This window comes from Aphelocoma coerulescens (assembly GCF_041296385.1).
Source record: "Aphelocoma coerulescens isolate FSJ_1873_10779 chromosome Z unlocalized genomic scaffold, UR_Acoe_1.0 ChrZ, whole genome shotgun sequence".
NCBI lineage: Eukaryota > Metazoa > Chordata > Aves > Passeriformes > Corvidae > Aphelocoma > Aphelocoma coerulescens.
In genome coordinates this window covers 10,383,192-10,405,634 of record NW_027184085.1, presented here as the reverse complement: position 1 = coordinate 10,405,634, position 22,443 = coordinate 10,383,192, and the positions used below count along the sequence as shown (strand labels likewise).

Sequence of the window (22,443 nt, the reverse complement as noted above, 5' to 3'; positions counted from 1 at the left end):
TCTTCTTGACCGCCCCGCCCCGCCCCGCCCGCGCCCCCGGGGCACGGCGGAAACACGGGCCCGCCCCGCCGCCGGTCCCCGGGGGCGCCCGGCCGAGTGTGGCCGAGCGCCGCCGAGTAGATTCCGAGAGTAGCCGAGCGCTGAGCGAGCGCTGCTGAGGGGCGTGCGAGAGTTGCCGAGTGCTGCCCGATAGTTGCCGGGAGCTGCCCGTGAGCCGACCGAGGGCGCCCGAATCCTACCCGAGAGTTGCCGAGTGTAACCCGAGTGTTGCCGAACGCTCCCGAGTGTTGCCGAGCGCTGCCCGAGCCTTGCCCGAGCCTTGCCCGAGCGCTGCCCGAGCCTTGCCGAACTCTGCCCGAGCACTGCCGATCCTCGCTGGGTGGCTGAGGCGAGCCGGGCCTGCTGCGGTGCCGGACGGCGAGCGCGGCCTGTGCGGGTGGTGAGTGGGCCTGAGGCAGGAGTTCTGGAAGGTTTGCGGCCCTGTGTCCCTGGTCTCTCGGGTAGAGCTATCCGTGTGCGTGTCTGCGGTAGGGACCGCAGGGTTGGGGGTGTCAGGGCTGTCCTTTCTCACCCTCGCGGTGTGTCCTGATCCCCCTTACCTGTGTGGACTTGGGGGGAGGATGTATGTGCTTGTAAGGACAGGGCCGTGCGTGTTTCCCCCCCACACCTCCTGTGTGTGTATGTGTCTGTGTCCCCATTCCCCCTCAGTTACACGGCCCAGCACTCTTCCCGTGTCGCCGTAACTGCATAAGGGGGAGTGGCTTTAAACTGAAAGGTACTACGTTTAGATTAAATATTAAGAACAAATTCTTTACTGTGAGGGTGGCGAGGCACTGGCAGAGGTTGCCCAGAGAAGTTTTGGTTGCTTCATCCCTGTAAATGTTCAGTGCCAGGCTGGATAGGGTTGTGAGCAATCTTGTCTGGTGGGAGGTGTCCCTGCCCATGGCAGGGGAATTGGAACAGGGTGATCTTTAAGGACTCTTCCACCCCAAACCGTTCAGTGATTCCTTGAATCCATGATTCTGTGATAACGTGCCCACTGTTGGCTTTTTTGACAGGTGTGCAGCAGGACTGTCCAAGCCATGATTGAAGTGTTGGCCAAGCTGGGCCGTGGGCCCGTGTTCCTGGCAGGGGAGGTGCTGGAGTGTGTGATCACCTTCACCAACCCATTATCGGCCTCATCGACCTCCGCCAGCAGGTACAGGGCCTGTGCCAGTCCATGCCCAGAGCCTCCAAATGTTGGAGCTGCCTGGGTCCCTCCAGAGGGAATGGCCCCCCCTCTTTCCCTTCTCCCTCTGGAGCACTAGTCATGGCTGCGTTGTGGGGCAATGGTGCCAGCTCAGCACCCTGTGACTTCCCTACGTGAGGTACTCCCTTAGGAAGGCCTTGCACCATCTCAATTTTTGGGGCAAAGCTGAGGTAATTATGCTGATTTTGTGCCCCCAAGAAGTAGACAAGGAAAGAAGTATGCAGTTAGAGATTCTCTATGCCTCTGGTGAGCCCTCAGTGACAGTGACTGGCAGAAAATGAAGCCCAACTGGCTGTCAAAGTGGGATATCTGGTCACACCAGGGTGACAGTCCCACAGAGCAACATCCAGGCAACGTCATTATTTCCTGCATTTGTGGAAGGACCTCTCATTTGTCCAGCAGTGCTGGATAGATCAATGTGATCCCTGCCTCCAGAGATGGCAGACAAAGGGGAGAGTAGTGCCAGGGGTCTGAAAGGGACACCTTCTGTGGCCGCATTTTCTGTGGCCCAGCCTTTGAGCATTGCATCTCCCTTTATCCGTGTTGAGGAAATGTGAGAAGATGGGAGCTTCCCATACTGGCTCACGGGGTGACTCCATGTCATAAGCAATTACCCAAAGCCCTCATGTCCGCTGAGTGTGTGGCCCTGTCTGATTCTTTAGGGAGTGGAGAGTGCTTTCTCATCTTAAGTCCTTCCCGGGAAGTGTCTGTTTCCAGCTCTGTCAGGTTCAGCATGTTTTCATCACCAGTACGATACTCATATGTGATTGTTTTGGTGGGCCCACTCACGGTACCTGCAGTCTCAGCAGAAGAGGGCTTCTGTATTTGTTGCCTTTCTTAACTTTCCATCTTCCTGTTTCTTCTTGCCTGCTGAGTTCAGGTTTCAAATTCAGCTGTGGCATAAGCATCCAGCTTCCCAAAGTTTTGTCCGGTGTGATGACAAAAGCTGTTTTGCCTGCTTCTGAAACACGTGGGACTTCAAGGGTCAGGTGGCATGGTTTGAGGGGGTTGCAGTGCATTTATGAGGCCTTCATTTGGGAACTTCAAGAGTCTTGTGGTCTGCAGAAGACGGCCTCTTGGAAAAGTTCTTAAAATAATAAGAAAAACCCCAGGTGATCAATCTGACGAGACCTGGCTAAGTCATACAAGTGGCAGCAGCAAATAGATTGGTGGTTTGGAAAATGAAGCCCTGGGTTGCGTAAAGGCAGGAGCCAGATCAAAGCACAGTGACTGCAACAGGCAGATAAACCTGTCAGAGACTGGAAGGTTTTGGGGCTGACAGGTGGAGGGACAGAGAGGGTGCATATTGAGCACAGGGACCGAACTGAAAGAAAGGCAGGAAATTAATTTGGTGGTGGAGTATGAGAAAGAAATCTCTTCTAGCTGGAGACTGCATGGAGCGTGTCCTGTGTAGGCTACAGGAGCTGTGGGGGAAGGTGAGGCTGGAGGGAAGTGACCTCAGCACCAGTGCAGGATCCTCCACTGCTGAACAAGCACCAGCTGAACAAGCCGGCTCTGCTGGCAGGAAGGGACATGCAAATTTTGTTTGGACATCTGGTTAGAAAAAATGAAAACAATCCAGTGACATATTGTAGAGCAATACTGAAAAAGAAAGGAAAATAAATACTCAAAATGTGGTGTTTAAAGGTACTGTAATCACTCTAAGCTTATATAAAATTAGTAAACATTGCCTCAAGCAAGACCAGTTTTCTGTTTCCAAACAGCAGACACCTTACAACAAAAAAACATATAGCAGCCCTGATGGAAAAGCCCTGTGCTGGTATTTTTGAAAATGCAGAATTACAACTGTAGGGCTCGAAGCAACTGGGTATAGTAACTGAGGTGCATTTGGGTAAGGGCAGCCAGCACATACAAAAGATCTAATAGTGCATCATTAGTCAGCTGGCGCAAATGCAGCACGCCTTTTTCTGTGGTTCGTCTAGACCTGTAGGAGAAAGATTCATGAAGGATGTCTGGACTTCAGGCGGCTCTCTTGAAAGCTGTTTATTGCATAGGCAAAGTCACAGCAGCTCAGGGAGTGGGTATCCAGAGCCAGCCCTACAGCTGCCAGCTCCAGCTGTAGGCATACAGCCCCTTTCTGTTCAAGTTACAAAGCATTATATACTTTTCTTTGCTGAGTATCTTAACACATAACAACCAATAAGCACCATACACAATACCTTTACATTTGCCTATAGCCTATCATAACTACTACCATCACCATATTATAGTCATTCTTATCCAGTCACAAGAGTAAGTATGTTACAATTTAAGCTTACAATGGAAAATTCTCAGACCTCTCTTCTTCTTGCTAGATCGACATTTCTTGTTTGCCTGCGATAGCTCTCTTTTTAGTAAAAACATGTTTTCTATTTACTTATGCTCTTCTTGAGACTTACTTACTTGGTGAAAAACATGTCTTTGTTTGTGGTCACATACCTTTGTCCTAATCATAAAAATCTCCTTCCAACTCATCTCCAGCCTTTGTCTTCTCAGTTATTCAGTGAGCAGTGTTTCAGCAAAACATCGTTTACTCTATATCAAAACTTGCTTTCATTTCTATCTCATCCTCAGTTTCTACATTCAGAGATCTTTCTGCCAAGCTTACATATCTGTGAAATTTTCTTACCAACTTTTCATCCTCTCCAACATCTCCCCCTTTCTGTTGAACTATTAAAACATTAGAAATTGTCTTATTCATTATTTTCTGCACACACTGAAGTACACAGGGTACTACTACTATAGCCACAATTATCACTACCAAAATAATTAAGCCTATTTTACGAAGTTCCTTCAGCCAAGGTGCAAAGCTCCAACCATCAAACAAACTGTGTAGCCAGGATGGTTCATCTGTTGTAATTTGGTTAGCTAAATCTCTTAAGTTTTGCAACTGCTTATGAATAGAAGGAGAATGATCAGATAAGTTCATACAACACAATCCTTCAAAATCTTCACAGCCATGCCGATGTACTAGTAAAAGATAGTCAAGGGCAGCTCTGTTTTGTAAAGTGCCATGTTTGACAGCCTCTTCATCTGTCAGCAAGTCACTGATCATAGAAGAAGTGGCATTTACTTCTTTACTGAGCCAGCATCCTAATTTGTTTAGTTGAGTCAATGCAATTGAAGAACTTAGCTGAGGCAAAAAAATGCTTGTAACAATTGATTCTACAGAGTTTACCGTAAACTGGGTGATAAGGAGTGATGTTTAGGTGAGGGCCATTTTTTCCTACAAAATGAAACACGTAACAAGTGTCCATAGTTAAAGAGCTTAAAATTTCTCATTCTTGAAGGTCAGATTTATCAACTTTGAAATTATCAATATAAGTTTGGTGTCTTGGGCTGGGAGTTGGAAAAATGTGATGATCATCACATGGCCAATATTTATCAAAAGTAACATTACCAAAACCTTCTGGGAAAGGCACTCTGACTAAACAAGTTGAGAAAGGTTTGTCAGGGCTCATGTTGGATAAACAGATGGTGTCGGAGCCTGTGGACTTGGCTAAAGCAACCCAAACATTTGTCTTTGGTTGATTTACAGGTAAAGCTTCACTGCAAAAACAAAAACAAAAGGTTAAAGGCAACATGCATCTGCACAAATAATAATAAAACTCCATTCTTTTCTTGAGCCGTTTCTGGCAGACGATCTTCTCTCAGTGGTTTTGCCTAGTTCACATTTGGGTGCCGCTTCTCGGCTTCCACTCGGGGGGTCACTGGCTGAAGTGGAACCGTCAACGGGCTTTGATGTGTGGTATGGCTTCACGTTCTTTGCTGGAATCCACTTGAGTCCTTCATATGTAAAGATGTATGCAAACCTTTTTCCCCATATTATAAGATCATATGGTCTTTCTATTTTTCCTGATTCTAAGTTCTTAATTAAAACTGGGGAGTGTTCTTCCAATTTTGCTTTTTTGTTGTTCAAGAAATGTCTGTAAATGGGGGGGTCAGGCTCTTCTGCAGAGCTGTTCAAGAAATTATAAACATACAAGGCTTTATTCAACCTTCTTTGAGGTGTAGCGTGGGCTTCTCCCCTTTCTGTTGATCTGAAATGCATTTTAAAGTTTGATGTGCTCTTTCTAGGGTACTTTTTAGCAGTTGTTTAAAATATGGTGAGCAAATACCACTATATGTTACAGCCCTTCTCAGTTCTTTAATGTCATGAGTGGGGATGGGAGCCCATGTTTTAGGACTGCTAGGCTGTTGGCTAGCTATCACAGGCTTAGCTAATAGACTAAGACTTTCATCTTTACAGATTTGGCATCTTATTTCATGCTAGTCTGTTAATTGAGAATAATCTGAACATTTTGGAGGATTTTTTGATTCAGAAAGTAGTGCTGACAAACTCGGAACTCGTTTTCTCTTTCTGGGTTGCAAGATCCCTGTGCTGCTCGCTGGCGAGACTCTGGGGCTCATTGCAAACAAATCTGGCTGCTTTTCAGGGTTTCCTTGTGTTAGATTCAAAGCATCAGCTCTGGCAGAGCAGCTCCCCATCTCGCTTGCTACTGGAGCTGCATCGTTCCCCTCTGTTCCCCCCTGGTTTGCAGCTTGTAAGGCAGGGCTGAGCTGCGTGGAGGGATGTTGCTGGGCGGCGGGAGCAGCGCGGCCGATCTCGGTGGTGGCGGGCGAGGAGATGGTGAGGCAGCGGGCGAGGAGGCGGCGGGCGAGGGGCGGGGCGGAGCTGCGCGGCGGTGGGGGGGGCGCAGCGAGTATTTCCACTAACGCTGTACAAGCCGGGATGAGTTTTGCGGTTCTCTTGTCCTGGTGTGGTATGGCATTAAATAATTTGATTCCCACTGAGTCCCAAAAATCTCTGGTGTAGACTGCTTTAGAGTCAGCGACTGGGACGTGGGTCACAGTCCGTGCTATGAGATCTTTCAGTTCTTTTTTTGCCAAGTTAGTTGGACTGGACTTAATTAGAGGTTTTAGGTGCTGACAGACATCCTTCTGTTGGGCAGACGCATGCTGACCCATGACTCGATTACTCGGTGCTCACCTTTGCCGACCCATCGCGGCAGGTGTCTCTTGTTGAGGTCCAGTCCAGGCTCTGACCCGTCGCAGCGTCCGTCCAGCCTCCACACGCCTTCGTTTCAGGCGTCTCCTCTCATAAGCAGCTGCACACGCTTTTCTTTCAAGTGTCTCGTTTGCAGCTACTCAGGTCACTTTGTTTCAGCGACCGCACGTCACCGAGAAGTCTCCTATATGTGGAAAAATCCCTTTTTGCCCCTCTAAAACGCTGAGCGCCAATTTATAGGAGAAAGATTCATGAAGGATGTCTGGACTTCAGGCGGCTCTCTTGAAAGCTGTTTATTGCATAGGCAAAGTTACAGCAGCTCAGGGAGTGGGTATCCAGAGCCAGCCCTACAGCTGTCAGCTCCAGCTTGTAGGCCTATCTGAAGCCTTCAAGTTTCTGTAGTTACTGTTCTGAAGTTTCTGTTCAAGTTACAAAGCATTATATACTTTTCTTTGCTGAGTATCTTAATACGTAACAACCAATAAGCACCATACACAATACCTTTACATTTGCCTATAGCCTATCATAACTACTACCATCACCATATTATAGTCATTCTTATCCAATCACAAGAGCAAGTATGTTACAATTTAAGCTTACAATGGAAAATTCTCAGACCTCTCTTGTTCTTGCTACACCAACATTTCTTGTTTGCCTGCGATAGCTCTCTTTTTAGTAAAAACATGTTTTCTATTTACTTATGCTCTTCTTGAGACTTATTTATTTGGTGAAAAACATGTCTTTGTTTGTGGTCACATACCTTTGTCCTAATCATAAAAATCTCCTTCCAACTCATCTCCAGCCTTTGCCTTCTCAGTTATTCATGACCAGTGTTTCAGCAAAACATTTTTACTCTATATCAAAACTTGCTTTCATTTCTATCTCATCCTCAGTTTCTACATTCAGAGATCTTTCTGCCAAACCTACATATCTGTGAAATTTTCTTACCAACCTTTCATCCTCTCCAACATACACCTTTAACTGCTCTGATGTGTGTCTTGGGGTGACTTTATGATGTATATCCCATATCGCTGCCCTATGCCCAGAAATTAATTCTTGTGCCTTTCTATGCCTTTAAACTGAGCCTGAGAGGGGGAAGGAAAAACCAAGCAAAACTTTTTCAAAGCAGTTTGCAGCTTGTTCAGGGTCACCCAGAGATAGTGACTTTTTTTTTCCCAGCCAGCTTTCAGCCAGTTTTCCAGTTCCTTTTTCTCCGGAGAGAGACTGAGAGTTGAGCTTTTTTTAACCTTCCCTAGAATTTCGGATTTTTTCCCTTTTTCTGTGGACTGCTTCAATATCAGAACACATCGGGAGGACTTTCCACTGAGCACAGAGGGCCTGGCCCTGACCAAGCCCCAGCTCTGAGGAGACCAAAGAGAGGACTCTAACACTTTCCCAGTTTTTTTTCTTCACAGCAAAAGATTTTGTTATTTAGCATTATTTTCCTTTTCCCATGTGTTTGTTAAATAAATAGTTTTTATCTCTTTCACTTTCCTTCGAGGAGAATTTCTTTTTCCTGAACCTGGTGGGGGAGGGATGGTTGTGCCTTCCCTCAGAGGATATATCTCTAAATTTGACCAAACTGGAACAAATTTAGTGGCGCCCAACTGTGTGGCTTGGAGGAAGGTGAAAAGTCTGTGCTCATTACATTTTGGTTTGAATTTACTTATTCTGTGTTGGGGTAAAGTAGTCACCATGTTGGTTCAGCTCATAACGTTTCTCCGGCTTGGTATATTCATGTATTTCTGGTCCGTAGGCTTGTTTAAGGTACTAGTGCCTTTCTGGTCCCTAGGCTTATTTGCCTATCTACAACTTGGTCTGATCTTATCCTTTATAAGGAATTTTTGCAGAGCAGGGACGCGAATTCGGATTTCTGTTTTGCTGTGCTCAGTAATAATGATTTATAAGAAGATAACAGAGGTACAGGCAGCTGTCCGAAGTGTGTATGATATGTGGTTTCTTTGTCCTAATCCCAGTCCTAGCTTCAGTAGCCTGTTTTGGGAATTTATTAGTAATTGCACCTGGATTGTTAGAGGAGGAGGAGACGGGGTTTCTCTTCCCTTTAAATTTGATAGGTTATCTTTTGAGAGTGTTCGATTTCCTCTGAATGTTAAAGAGACCACCTTCCTGGTATTTTATCTGGTAAGCTTCCTCTATGTGGTTCGCAGCTTGTCTAGAATGAGAGCTCAGTTTTCCAGGGTGACTGCTGAGACACCTGACCCAGAGGTGGAAAATCCTGAGTGGTGCAGGGAATGGGAAGATACGGGCCAAATCCTGAAGAAATTCTTTGACCCAATGGTTTGCAATTTCCCCACTGAACAAGTTCAGAAACCAGCTGGCAAAGGTAGAGGGGCAGGAAGATAAGTCAGCAAAGCCTGCAGACACCCCAGTCACTCAGACTGCAGTCAGACCAGATAGCAAGCCCAAACCAGATGGAGAGTCTAAGCTACTGGCAGTGGCTCCTGTCATGAGGAAAAAGCACACAACCAAAACTGATCACCCAGTGAAAGATGATGATGATGCAGGGGAAGGAACCTCAAAACCACCAACTGACTCAGGTACAGAAACTGTTACTGAATCCATGTTCATAAAGGACCTTCACAGCTTAAGAAAGGACTACACACAACGGTCTGATGAATCCATAATAAGTTGGATGGTCCATATTTGGGATGCGGCAGGTGATGATGTGATGCTGGACGGTGCTGAAGCAAGGCATTTGGGATCCCTCTCCTGTGATCCAGTGATCGACCAAGTGATGATTGGGGGTGCTGACTCTGCCAGACTCTGGAGATGGGTTTTGACAGGCATAATTGAAAGATATATGTGCAGAGATGATCTCTACATGCAGCAAACCCCGTGGAAGACCATAGAACAAGGGATCCTGTGCGTGAGAGAACTAGGGGTGGTGGAGATTGTCTTCACAGACGACCCAGGATTGAGGAGTCCAGACCAGGTCAGAGTTAATCCATTCATGTGGCAAAAACTCGTACGACTTGGGCCACAAGAATACGCTTCTGCTTTAGCAATAATGAAACTGAACTACAGTGCAAATGAGACTGTGTGGAATATGGCAGTGAAGCTCCGAGCATATGCAGATTCCTTGCATGGCTAACGCAGTTCTTGTGCTCGATGCAGGAGCTCTGGCGTGCCCCAGGTCAGAGACAGCCCAGCTGTGTTCTGTGCGTTGCAGAAGCAACTTTGGCATCAGGAAAAGAGCTGCTGGCTGGGCTAGCTAGCTGGCTTCTTTGCAGAGGGAGCACGGCAGGAGCCGATGGGATCGGCTCACTTCAGCTCGGAGACAAAGGAAGAGAGAGGCTGTTCTGGTCTGGCTTCTCACAGGTTTATTGTGAGAAGTTTCGCAACCCGAACAAGCTCGGAAGGGATGGAATGCGATGGGACCCCTCCCCCAGGCTTGTCCTCAGTTTTACAGGGAATTTGAAAACCTTGGGGAAAGGGGAAAACAACCAAAGAGTTACAAGCCTGGGGGAGGATACAATTTAACAAGAACCACTGGGGGAAACCGAGAGGCGGGAGTTACAACAAAGAACCAGTGAACAGCTGAGTAACCGAGAATTTTCCCAAACCCGGGGAGGCGGCTTGGAGCCGGGCACCGCCCAGGGGGTACAGCTTAGGCTTCTGAGCCGCCCCATGACCCACCCTCTGAGTCTGCCTCTTCGGGAAACTCGATCCAGGGGATGGGCTGGGATTGATTGGCATCACGCTGCCCCAGCCCCGCAGTGGAATGGGTCACACCAACACATGGCCCAACACATGCAAGAGTCGCAGCTGTGGAAACACGTGTGCAGAAAATGGAAGATAAGATGGAGAAGAGTCTCCAGGAGATTAAAGAGTGCCTTCTCCAAATCTCAGCGGTACAGATCAGAGATTCTGATACCAAATGCGGACGTTCCCAAGAAAGAAAGTACATCCCACCAAGTGAGCTGTGGGATTTCCTTTGTGACAGTGGGGAAAACATGAGGAAGTGGGGTGGACGATCTACTTCTGCTTTGGCAGCACGAGTGCGTGAATTGAAGGAGTGCAAGGTAGAACTTTTGGTGGAACTTCTCAGAAAGGCAGTTCTACCAAAAAGGAAGTAGCTCCAGTTGCCTGTAGCCAGACTGCCGGAAATTATGGAAAAGGCGATGGCAAGTCTGATTCCCATGAAGGAACCTCTAAGATGCAGGCCCAGGGAAAGAAGGATAACCAGGCATAGAGGGGCCCTGCCTCTAGCCAGGTACAGGTTAGGGAAACTGTGTTTTTTGGACTGTGTGGATTCATTGGCCTGGTACATCAGAACCACAACAATATGATGCCTTGGTTGACACTGGTGCACAGTGTACAATAATCCCATCGCAACATGTGGGGGTAGAATCTGTTTCTATTGCTGGTGTAACAGGTGGATCACAAGATTTGACCTTGGTGGAAGCTGAGGTGAGCCTGACCAGAAATGAGTGGAAGAAACATCTCATTGTGACTGGTCCAGAGGCCCCGTGCATTTTGGGTGTAGACTTCCTCCAAAGCGGGTATTTCAGAGACCCAAAGGGACTCAAGTGGGCTTTTGGAATAGCAGCTGTGGAGACAGAGGGCATTAAGCAATTGAATACTTTGCCTGGACTATCAGAGAACCCATCTGCAGTCGGCCTTCTGAAGGTGGAAGAACAAAGAGTACCAATTATCACCTCTACAGTGCATTGCTGACAGTGCCGGACAACTTGAGATGCTATGATCCCCATCCACAAGATGATCCGTGAGCTGGAGAGCCAAGGGGTGGTCAGCACAACCCACTCACCCTTCAATAGTCCCATTTGGCCTGTGCGCAAGTCTGATGGGGAATGGAGATTGACTGTGGACTATCATGCCTTGAATGAAGTGACTCCACCGTTGAGCGCTGCTGTGCCGGACATGCTGGAGCTCCAGTATGAGCTGGAGTCCAAAGCAGCGAAGTGGTATGCCACTATTGACATTGCCAATGCATTTTTCTCCATTCCTCTGGCAGCGGAGTGCAGGCCTCAGTTTGCCTTCACCTGGAGGGGTGTGCAGTACACCTGGAACCGACTGCCCCAGGGGTGGAAGCACAGTCCCACCATCTGCCATGGACTGATCCAGACTGCACTGGAAAAGGGTGAGGCTCCAGAACATTTGCAGTACATTGATGACATCATTGTGTGGGGGAACACCGCAACAGAAGTGTTTGAGAAAGGAGAGAAAATCATCCAAATTCTCCTGAAAGCTGGTTTTGCCATCAAGAAGAACAAAGTCAAGGGACCTGCCCGAGAGATCCAGTTCCTGGGAGTGAAATGGCAAGATGGACGGCGTCAGATTCCCACTGAGGTCGTCCATAAGATCACAGCAATGTCTCCAGCAACCAACAAGAAGGAGACACAAGCTTTCCTAGGTGCCATAGGTTTTTGGAGGATGCATATTCCTGAGTACAGCCAGATTGTGAGTCCTCTCTACCTGGTTACCTGCAAGAAGAACGATTTCCATTGGGGCCCTGAACAGCAACAAGCTTTTGCCCAAATCAAGCAGGAAATTGCTCATGCGGTAGCCCTTGGCCCAGTCAGGATGGGACCAGAAGTGAAGAACGTGCTCTACTCTGCAGCTGGGAGCCATGGCCTGTCCTGGAGCCTCTGGCAGAAGGTGTCTGGTGAGACTCAAGGTTGACCACTGGGATTTTGGAGCCAAAGCTACAGAGGGTCTGAAGCCAACTACACCCCAACAGAGAAAGAAATCCTGGCGGCCTATGAAGGAATCCAAGCCGCCGAGGTAATTGGCACTGAGGCACAACTCCTCCTGGCACCCTGACTACCAGTGCTGGGGTGGATGTTCAAAGCAGAGGTTCCCTCTACCCACCACGCCACCAATGCCACATGGAGCAAATGGATTGCTCTCATCACACAGTGCGCCTGTATCGGAAAACTGAATCACCCTGGGATTTTGGAAATAATCACAAATTGGCCTGAAGGTGAAAACTCTGGTCTCGCTGATGAAGAAGAACAAGTGACATGTGCTGAAGAAGCTCCACCGTACAACCAACTGCCATCAGAAGACACACGCTACGCTCTTTTCACCGATGGTTCTTGTCGCATCGTAGGGATGAAACGAAAGTGGAAAGCAGCCGTATGGAATCCCACACGACGGGTTGCAGAAGCTACTGAAGGAGAAGGTGGATCAAGCCAACTCGCTGAACTCAAAGCTGTTCAACTAGCTCTGGACATTGCTGAAAGAGAGAAGTGGTCAAAGCTATACCTCTACACTGATTCATGGATGGTAGCCAATGCTCTGTGGGGATGGCTGGAAAAGTGGGAAAAAGCTAATTGGCAGCGTAGGGGAAAACCAATCTGGGCTGCTGAAGAGTGGAAAAACATCGCTGCCTGAGTAAGAAAGCTGGTTGTGAGAGTCTGACATGTAGATGCCCATGTCCCCAAGAGTAGGGCTAATGAAGAACACCAAAACAACAAGCAGGTAGATCAGGCTGCAAAGATAGAAGTGTCACAGATAGACTTGGACTGGAAACACAAGGGAGAGCTGTTCCTAGCTCGATGGGCCCATGATGCCTCAGGCCATCAAGGCAGAGATGCCACCTATAAGTGGGCATGAGACCGAGGGGTGGATCTAACCATGGACAGTATCTCCCAGGTGATCCATGACTGTGAGACATGCGCTGCGATCAAGCAGGCCAAGCGGGTGAAGCCCCTGTGGTATGGTGGGCAGTGTTCCAAATACAAGTATGGGGAGGCCTGGCAGATTGATTACATCACCCTGCCTCAAATGCACCAAGGCAAGCACCATGTGCTCACAATGGTAGAAGCCACCACTGGATGGCTGGAGACCTACCCTGTGCCTCACGCTACTGCCCGGAACACCATCCTGGGCCTCGAAAAGCAGATCCTTTGTAGGCATGGTAGCGCTGAGAGAATCAAGTCTGACAATGGGACTCATTTCAAGAACAGCCTTATAGACACCTGGGCTAGGGAACATGGTATTGAATGGATGTACCATATCCCTTACCATGCACCAGCAGCTGGGAAAGTGGAACGGTGCAATGGATTGTTGAAAACCACCCTGAAGGCACTGGGTGAGGGAACTTTAAAAAATTGGGAACAGCATCTAGCAAAGGCCACCTGGTTAGTTAACACCCGAGGTTCCACCTATAGAGCTGGTCCAGCCCAATCTGAATCCCTGCATACAACAGATGGAGATATGGTCCCAGTAGTGCATGTCAGAGGTCTGTTAGGAAAGCCTGTGTGGATAAATTCTGCCTCGAGTACAGACAAACCCATCCGTGGGGTTGTCTTTGCTCAGGGACCTGGTTGCACATGGTGGGTAATGCAGAAAGATGGAACAACACGCTGTGTACCACAGGGAGATCTGATTGTTGTGTGAAAACCACCTGCAGTGTGAAATGCCTGTATACCACTGCTTGCTGAGTGTGGCTGTCACTGTTTGTACATAGCTGTGTATATATATATATTAATATGTGTGTGTGTAGAATTAGAATATATACTAGTTTGGGCATTGAGCCAACGATATGGGATAAGGGGTGGAATGTCTTGGGGTGACTTTATGATGTGTATCCCATATCGCTGCCCTATGCCCAGAAATTAATTCTTATTCCTTTCTATGCCTTTAAAGTGAGCCTGAGAGGAAGAAGGAAAAACCGAGCAAAACTTTTTCAAAGCAGTTTGCAGCTTGTTCAAGGTCACACAGAGATAGCAACTTTTTTTTTTCCAGCCAGCTTTCAGCCACTTTTTCAGTTTCTTTTTCTCCAGAGAGAGACTGAGAGTTGAGCTTTTTTTTCCTTCCCTGGAATTTTGGATTTTTTCCCTTTTTCTGTGGACTGCTTCAATATCAGAACACATCAGGAGGACTTTCCACTGGCCCTGACCAAGCCCCCAGCTCCGAGGAGACCAAAGGAAGGACTCTAACAATTTCCCAGGTTTTTTTCTTCACAGCAAAAGATTTTATTATTTAGCATTATTTTCCTTTTCCCATGTGTTTGTTAAATAAATAGTTTTTATCTCTTTCACTTTCCTTCGAGGAGAATTTATTTTTCCTGAACCTGGTGGGGGAGGGATGGTTGTGCCTTCCCTCAGAGGATATATCTCTAAATTTGACCAAACCGGAGCAATGTGTCACATGGAGGGACACCTGTGTGCCACAAAAAATCCCTCTGCCACCTAAAGCTCTGGTGTTAGTGCTTACTAATCAGATCATGATGTTAGAAAACACCAGAGGAACTATTTAGTGGCTAAACTAGAGACCTCTATTGAAATAGAGGAGTGATTTGGAAATTGAAAGGTGTTAGTAGTACCATGGGAAATGCCCTGTGGAATGATTGAGGTCACAGCAGAGTCCAAAACATGAGACTGTTTTTTGTGCTGGATGTGTGGCCCTGCATTAATTCCTGTGGCTGTACAGAGAAGGGTCAAAATGACACCTCTGCCTCCCCTACTGCCATCAGCAAACCCCTTGCATAAGGAGAAGTAAATAGGTCCTAATGAAAGACCCAGAAGTGTCTTCTTTGGTCTGTCACAAACAGCAGCTGATGTTCTTGATGGGGATGATGGTCTGAGGGCAGAGGAAGCATGTCTGTGCCTACCTGCCCTGAGGAGTGTTGAGCTTGGGACATCCATGCTGTGGGCAGGGGCAGCTGAACCCAGGTTGCAGGAATTTGTTGGTTTAGAATTTGCCCACTTCCCTAGTGGTTGTCTTGTTACCAGAGTGCTGTTCTGTGTGTCACCACTGGCTTGGGATTTAGCTTGTCATGGCTGAGATTCCTCTGCCAGGGCCCACATGCAGCAGTTCAAGGTGTTCTCTCAAGAGTGCAGTGAGTGGCCATTCCCAAGCTGTGGATGATGAGAAAGATGAAGAAATGGGTAAGGCTTTGGACTGGATCTTGGAACACTTGATCTCAGCATGTTTGCTGAAAGATCCCTGTGAAATTTTGCACAGGCCTCCTTGTCTCCATGGAACGGGACAGGGGCTGCTGACCTCTGCTCCCTGTTGTCTTCTACTGTGAGGGTACAGCAGGTTTCTTGGGGCAGATGTGTTTTCTCGTGCTGTGTCAGTGCTGTGCCTATGCTGTTGTGGCTCAGGCTGCAATTACTGATGCTTAAAAAGAGTCCTTGGGCCACAGAGCCAGGCCTTGGGTGAAGCTGCTCTCAGCAGCTGGGGTAGAAGTGGCTTTGAGTCAGCACCCCAGTGTGAGCTTAGTCCCAAGCCTTGTTTGGAGGGGGACTGTTGAAAGTGGCTTCAGTGACAGTGAAGCAAGGCCTTCTTTCTTCCAGACAGACAGTCCTGCATAGAGCTGAGCACACAGAGTTGCTCTTCTCCCAATTCCTGCCTGCTGTAATTCAGGTTTGAAGCACAGATATGAGTGTTGCTCTTTGCTTTCAGTGAGATGCTGGCATGGGCCAGCGCCCAGATCCACTGCCAGTTTCATGCCAGCGAGAACCGGGTGGCACTCCCTCCCTCTGATGGCAGCAAGCACGATGTGCAGGCAGAGAATGAGACCGTCTTTGTCCCCAACAGAGGTGAGTGCCACTCCTGCCTGTCACCCGGGTAGGGACAGTGTGAGAGCATGGTGGGCAGGAGTCAAGCAAACCATAATGTGTATGTCTTGATGGCAGCATGCATAGAAGTGAGTGGGACGTCTGTGTTGCTTTCCTTGTGTCATTCCCTGGTGATGGATGTTGTGGGACCTTGTTAATACTGAAATCACAGTTACGCTAGCTTGGATTGAAACACAACAGTTACTTGTCCAGCTGCAGAGGGAACATCTCATGATATGACCAGGGTTTCCTCCTTGGCTCTCTTCTCCCTGTTGCTCCCCATGAGGATGAAGCTTGACTGGCCTAGGCACAGCCTGAGCAGCATTCATGTGTTTCTTATTCTCTTTCAGGAGAGCGGGGTCAGTGTATCCTGTCCACCCCACCAAAGATTCTCTTCTGTGACTTGCGACTGGATCCTGGGGAGTCAAAGTCCTGTGAGTTCTGTCTTGTCTTCCCCTGCTCCCAGAGCTTGTCTCTGGGGAGCTCCGCTTTCAAAACTGGCTTTACAGACCTGAGTGCTGCAAGTGTGAGACCCTGGTGCTTGGGAAAAGTGAGGTGCTTTGGTTGGAGCGTGAGTGCTGAGGAGCTGCTGCATCATCCAGAGTCTGCTCTCTGCTGCGTTAGGGCTGTGTACTGCAACATGTCCCTCAGTCCTGCCCCTGGCCTGTGGGCTTTGCTGCAGATCCATGGTGGAGCTGCAAGGCATAAAACTTCTGAAATACCTGCTTACAGCAGAAGGAATGGCTACACACACCTGCATTTCCTTGCCTTTATTTCTTCAGCCACACCAGAGTATTTTTGGAATTTAGACTGGTGTCCTCCAGAGGTTTGTGCTTCCTCTTCAGGTTGTGGCTGTCATGGGGATAACAGTCTTCTGGATGTTCTAGTTTTCCTGCTGTGAAAGTGAGCAATCCTCATCTTCTCTGCTCAAAGCTCTCCATGCCTGAGTACATAGCTATGGAAATAGCTGAGTATGCGCTGTTGTCTCTTGGTTGGTGGCTGTGTGACCCAGCCTGTTCAGGTTATGTCAGATCTCCTTTGCATTCCAGTGGCCTGTGATCTAGCAGCAGGGATGTTAGGCCTTGCAGGCTGTGCATGAAGAGCTCTGTTAGGTTGTCCCAGGATCTGCTGGGAATGGTTGATGGAGACCCCTTATGCTGTAGAGCACAGGGACTGGAGACACAGTGCCTATGCTGGGGTGGGTTCTGCTGGATCACTGAGCTCTCCAGAGCTGAGAGCAGAGCTGCAAGTGAGACCAAGCAGCCGTGGGGTTGTGACATGCTGGTTTTGAAGCTGGTATTTCCTGCCTTTCTGGCCTTGGAGGGGCCTGACTGGAGGGAAAGGTGGACGTGGTGAAACCAGGCTGGCTTGGCTTGGTGGTTAGTGGAGTGGGGCAGTGCCATCTGGGGGCTGTGCCCCTAAACTGCAGAGCCTGTTGTCTGAAGACGTTTGGTTATTAGTTTATTGTTCTACAGCAGCATGCTGGGGAAAGGAGCTGGCCATGCCAGCAGGAAGGAGGAGGAGGCAGAAATCTCAGCTGGCCTGAGGCTCACCTGGATTCTCCTGTGTTCCTTGCTGCTTGCAGGTTGGGAGCTGGAGCATCCATTCCCTGGGAGCAGAGGGAAGTCCCTTCTCCTGGCACATCTTGGGCAGGTTGGGCGGTTTCTGGGATAGCAGATCAGTGACGACAGCCCATGTTCCAGGTGGCTGGCATGGATTGAGGGATTGACTGTGCAGCGCTGGCTTAACAGGCAGAAGCTGTTCAGCCCCCAGCTAAGCTAGGGTTTGTCTGTTTTTCCCAATGAAGTTGTGTGATGTGTGTGTGTCCTCTCTGCCTCTGGGTGGCACTGGCACTAGCAGCCTGCATCTGCCTGGTGCTTGGATGCAGTTCCTCAGGAAGGACACAGACTCTTCTATTCTTTGAGGTTCCTTGGCTGTACATTGCAGCCTTTTCCCTTGGCTGTGTGATGCACCTGTCTGTTTCATGCATCACATGTGATGTGGCTGCATGTGGCACTGGTTTTTTAGCACTGAAATCCCTGTATCACAGCCCTGGTCTTTCACTGCCAGGCTGCTCACACCGATCACATCAGCCTGTGGTGCTGCTGCTCTCACGCAAGACTGCAGCTGGCACACTTGCGGATCATTCCTGGGGTCTCCTGCCAGCTCTGTGGAGGGAGAGTTGAGGCTGTGTGGGTGTGTATCTTAATTCTTCATTTCCTGTTTTTCAGAAGTTTAGAGTTTTGCTGCGCAGTTTGGGAAGGGGAAAAAAAACTAATCCAGAAACCCCAAGAAATCTTAATTCTGCTTCAGCAGTATACAATGTTATTAAACTGCAGCCAGAGCTGGCACATACAGTTGAGGTTGTGTTAGACTGTCTCTTGATAGAAGGACTTGTTTTCATTTGCTGACCAACTTATTCCCCAATACCTTACTCTTGTTATGGTGCCTGTATGTTGAAGTTGACTCATCTCCCAGCCCTTTGACACACGACCCAGGCTGAGCTCTTAAATTTGTCATAATGAAACATTTTCTCAAGTCCTCAAATCATTTCTGTGGCTGTTTTTGCCTCCACTCTGTTTTTGTAATACCTTGGGAGATCACAGAGAGGGGAGGAAATGGAAGCAGCTTGGACACAGGCCAGAAGCCCAGCCAGAGGGCACAGTGGGTGGGTAAGGAATGCATGTGTAGCACCAGGAATGTGCTTCCTTCTGGGATATGCGGGGAAGCTGGGACTTCCTGAGTCTTGGCATTCCTGTGCCAGGTAGCAGACTGCCCATCCTCCTCTGACAGCGGTGGTCTCTGCTCAGGTTATCCTCACTGGGCATGAAGGTCTTTGTGAGCATTTTTGTTAAGTTTGGTATGGGGGTTACAGGAGTCTGCTTCTTTCCTTGGAAATACCTGATTTTCGTCCCTGTCAGGATAGTTCTCTGCTTTGTCTGCACCCTGGTCCAGAAAGAGAGGCTTGTTTTAAGGTGTGACATCCTGTGGACACTACACACTAGCACAGGCTTTTTTCTTCCTTCCAATCGTGTTATTTTAAATCCAGGAGTTATATTTAAAATATAACCCTAACTTTTAATCTAAGCCTCAACTTTCAGTATGTGCCAGACGTGGGGAAGGATCTGTGGTTTCAGAGCAGGATGCTGCCCTTCCTCTGGCAGGGCGTATCTGCTTTACGGTGGGCAAGCCAGAGAGGTGGAGACTTTCCATAGTTCGCTGTTTGTGTCTTTCTTGTTATACAGCATGTGGTTTGGGAAAGCTGCAGAAGTGTTCACACTGCGTCAAGAGGCATTGGGGTTTGTGTGGTGGCCAAGGGGCTCTAGGAGGGCTGAATGTGGTGTAAGCCAGGCCCTGGTATCTCAGAGCCCTCAGAGTCAGAGGCTATGTGGTCTAAGTCATCAGCCTGTCACAGAGGACACACCACAGGTTGTTGTGAAGATCTCAGAATTGTTTCTCAATCTTTTAGATGCAGTCCTTCAAAGAAAAACACAGGAAGAAACTAACTTGTTGCTGAGTTTGAGGGTTTGTGTAAAGCAAATACCAAAAGAGGCGTGAGGTACTGATCAACACGCGCATGGGGCAGGGCCTGCAGAAGGCTGCGCTTTGAGAGCGGTGGACAAAGGAGTGCACAGAGCAAAATTGGGTTGAACTCGTGATGAGTAAGTTTAGCTCTCGTGTTTGTGTTCCTGGATTTTACATCTTTCACATTCTTTGGAGACAGAGTTTGTGTGTGTGGTTGTATGTGCTGGAAGCAATATTTGGATGATGGTGTATGTGATGTGAGGAGCAGTGTGCCTGGTGCAGGGGAGCTGGGTTGTGCTTGGCCTCTGGAGGAAAGAGGAGACAGCAGAAAGCACCAGGCACTGTCCCCAGCTCAGTGCTGCTGTTCCAAACACTTGGTGCAGGGAGCCTGCACACCACAGCTGCAGGAGCTTCCTTTTGGCCTCAGAAAGCAAATTTTCTGCACCCCTTGCAGATTCATACTGTGAGACGCTGCCTGTTGATGGCCCCCCCTCTTTCCGGGGCCAGTCCGTGAAGTACGTGTACAAGCTGACCATCGGCTGCCAGCGCGTCAACTCCCCCATCAAGCTCCTGCGAGTGCCCTTCCGTGTCCTTGTGCTGCACGGTAAGGCCACACACTGCCCTCCCTGCACACGCAGGCCAGGCTGCACCCTGCCCTGCTGATACTCTTGCCTTCTTCCCAGGGCTCAAGGATTACCAGTTCCCACAGGATGAGGCTGTTGCACCCTCAAACCCCTTCCTGGAGGAGGAGGAGGGCTTGAAGAAAGACTCTCGTCTGGCAGACCTAGCGACAGAACTGCTCATGGTGGCCACCTCCCGACGCAGCCTGCGTAGGTCATATTCCCTGCTCAAACCTGCTGTCCTTCCTAAGAAGCTGGGCATGGAGAACATCTTGGGGCCAGCTGCAAAAAAATCTCTTGCTGACAAAGCAAAGTTCCAACTGTGGCTGTGGAGCAGCTCTGTCAGGGCTGGCTTGGCTCAGGGCCTCCTAGCCAGTCTCAGGTTGTTCCTACTTCAGCCAGAGAGACCCTGTGCCCAGCATATCACAGGCAGTGTGGGGTTTGCTCTTGCCCACTGCAGACATTTCCCAAAGGGAATACCATTCTAGGGACGGTCCTTCACACCCAAGCAGGAGGGATGTCATTAACCCAGAGCACTGCACAGTACAGAGCCTTGTCCTGCCGCAATCCTTACTCCTCTTCTTGCTCCACAGACCTGTACAACATCAGCAACACTCGTGGGAAGGTGGGGACATTCTGCATCTTTAAGACTGTGTATAAGATTGGAGAGGATGTCATTGGGACCTTCAACTTCTCAGAAGGAGACATCCCATGTCTGCAGGTCGTTATTGTCTCTGGGATCATGGGGGAGAGGCAGGGTTTTAGGGTGAAGAAGAGGGAGAAGGGGCTGGGGTGGCACTGGGCTGTGAGGGTTTCTAGTGGGACGCAGCTGGGGTCTCCTTGGGAGTGTGAGGTGGACAATGGCCCAGTCCTGAGCTTGTTTGGGAAATGGAGACCCCAGGCTTTGCATGTGGTGTGTAGGAGGTTGTGAGAGCAAGCACCTTGCCAATTGCCCTGCAGTTCTCGGTGAGCCTGCAGACGGAGGAGAGCATTCAGGAGGAGTTCCAGCGCCGGCGGGGGCAGCCTGTCTCCTTCACCGTGCACGCCCGCCATCAGGAGTCCTGCCTGCACACAGCACAGAGCAGCTTCAGCCTGCCCATCCCACTCAGCTCGACCCCAGGATTCACCACCAACATCGGTTAGTACCCACCAGGGAAGGGACCCACCCCAGCTTGTCTCCGCAGGAGGACTGTGATGTCCCCAGCCCTGCATATCCCATGCTCAGCAGAGATGTGTTCCTTGGGAGGGAGCTGGCCTGTGTCAGTGGGGTCATTTGCTGTCCCCTTGCCAGGACAGACAGTGCTGAGACAGCTGCTGTCCATGGCCCTTGTGGTGTTATCTGCTGACCACCCTCTTGCCCACAGTGTCCCTGAAGTGGAGGCTGCACTTTGAATTTGTGACCTCTGGGGAGTCGGCGGGAACTTGCTTGGTTCGTGGGAGCCAGTCAGAGGCTGTCACCTGGACTGGGGTGGAGCAGATGGAAGTGGACACCTTCAGCTGGGACTTGCCCATCAAAGTTCTTCCCACCAACCCCATCCTGGCTTCCTATGTTTCTCAGTTCTCCAGCACTAACTCTATCACCATCTGAAGTAGGGAGAGGTTGTTGGCCTGCAGAGCTGCAAGCATGTGCCACCAGTAGGAATGGCAGGCAGGACTGTCACCAGTATGCTGTGGTGCATGCATCCCAGTGTCCCCTTGGATTCATCTGTGATGCCCAGCTGGGCACCGGGCAAGTCTGTCCTGTCGGTGGGTGGAAGAACACTGCTTGATGCAGTGTCTTGTGCTGCAGCCCCCAGCTGGAGCTGGGCCCATCCTGCCTGGGTGAAGGTGCAAGTCCCAGCACTTAGCAAAAAGAAATCTGCCTTCCCAGAGAACCACTGATGTGCCTTTATCCCATGTGGGGCTTCCAAGAAGGAAAGGCCCAACCCAGGGAGGGGGGAGGGGAGCTCTTCCAGTGAAGCTTCATGCCACCCGTGGATGATGGCTGTGCCCCTAGAGAGACCCTACAAGCAGAAGTCTGGCATCCAGGTGAAGCAGAGTGGCCACCTGGGCTGGGTGGGAGCCTGCTCTCCTGCGCTGGCACATGTCCTGCCTCTTGGAGAGTTGTCCCACACACATAGTCCAGTGCCTCAGCCACCCCCACCTGCAGGAGGCAGGTCCTGGCTGGCCTGCCCTGTGCTGCTGGCTTGTCCTGGTGACTTGGATGGAAGCCCTTGCTGTGTCAGTACGATCGTGATGATTCAGAACTGAGCAGCACTGAGCCCCTGGGCTATTGTCTGCCTGGGCTCCTGGGTGTGAAGGAATCCTGCTGGTCTTTGGATCCTTGAGCAGCTGTAGGGAATGCATGCTGTGCATCCAAGAGATGCATGGAGATCTCCCTGCTCAACAGCCAGCTCCCCTGGATTTTTACTAAGCCTCCCCAACAAGCTTTCCTGTTTGCATGGAAATGTAGTAAACATCTGAATGTGCAAAACTAGGCCTTCCCAA

The 22,443-nt window shown here is 49.4% G+C and overlaps 1 protein-coding gene across 1 annotated transcript; it reads left to right on the top strand.

The window, feature by feature from the left end:
* The first annotated feature begins 33 nt into the window (after window positions 1–33).
* RGP1 (RGP1 homolog, RAB6A GEF complex partner 1) lies at window positions 34–22,429 on the top strand. Its single transcript, XM_069000741.1, has 9 exons — window positions 34–514; window positions 1,059–1,198; window positions 15,657–15,793; window positions 16,162–16,245; window positions 19,791–19,940; window positions 20,020–20,166; window positions 20,550–20,677; window positions 20,917–21,094; window positions 21,321–22,429. Exons 2-9 carry the CDS (start codon window positions 1,083–1,085, stop codon window positions 21,542–21,544), a joined length of 1,164 nt encoding a protein of 387 aa, XP_068856842.1. The 5' UTR covers window positions 34–514; window positions 1,059–1,082; the 3' UTR covers window positions 21,545–22,429.
* Window positions 22,430–22,443: the final 14 nt, after the last annotated feature.

Excerpts from the sequence above, each read along its gene's own strand:
- RGP1 (XM_069000741.1), top strand. The coding sequence starts at position 1,083 with ATGATTGAAGTGTTGGCCAAGCTGGGCCGTGGGCCCGTGTTCCTGGCA. Across the intron at positions 16,246-19,790 it reads TCCTGGGGAGTCAAAGTCCT|ATTCATACTGTGAGACGCTG; the intron begins GTGAGTTCTGTC and ends CACCCCTTGCAG. Across the intron at positions 21,095-21,320 it reads AGGATTCACCACCAACATCG|TGTCCCTGAAGTGGAGGCTG; the intron begins GTTAGTACCCAC and ends TCTTGCCCACAG.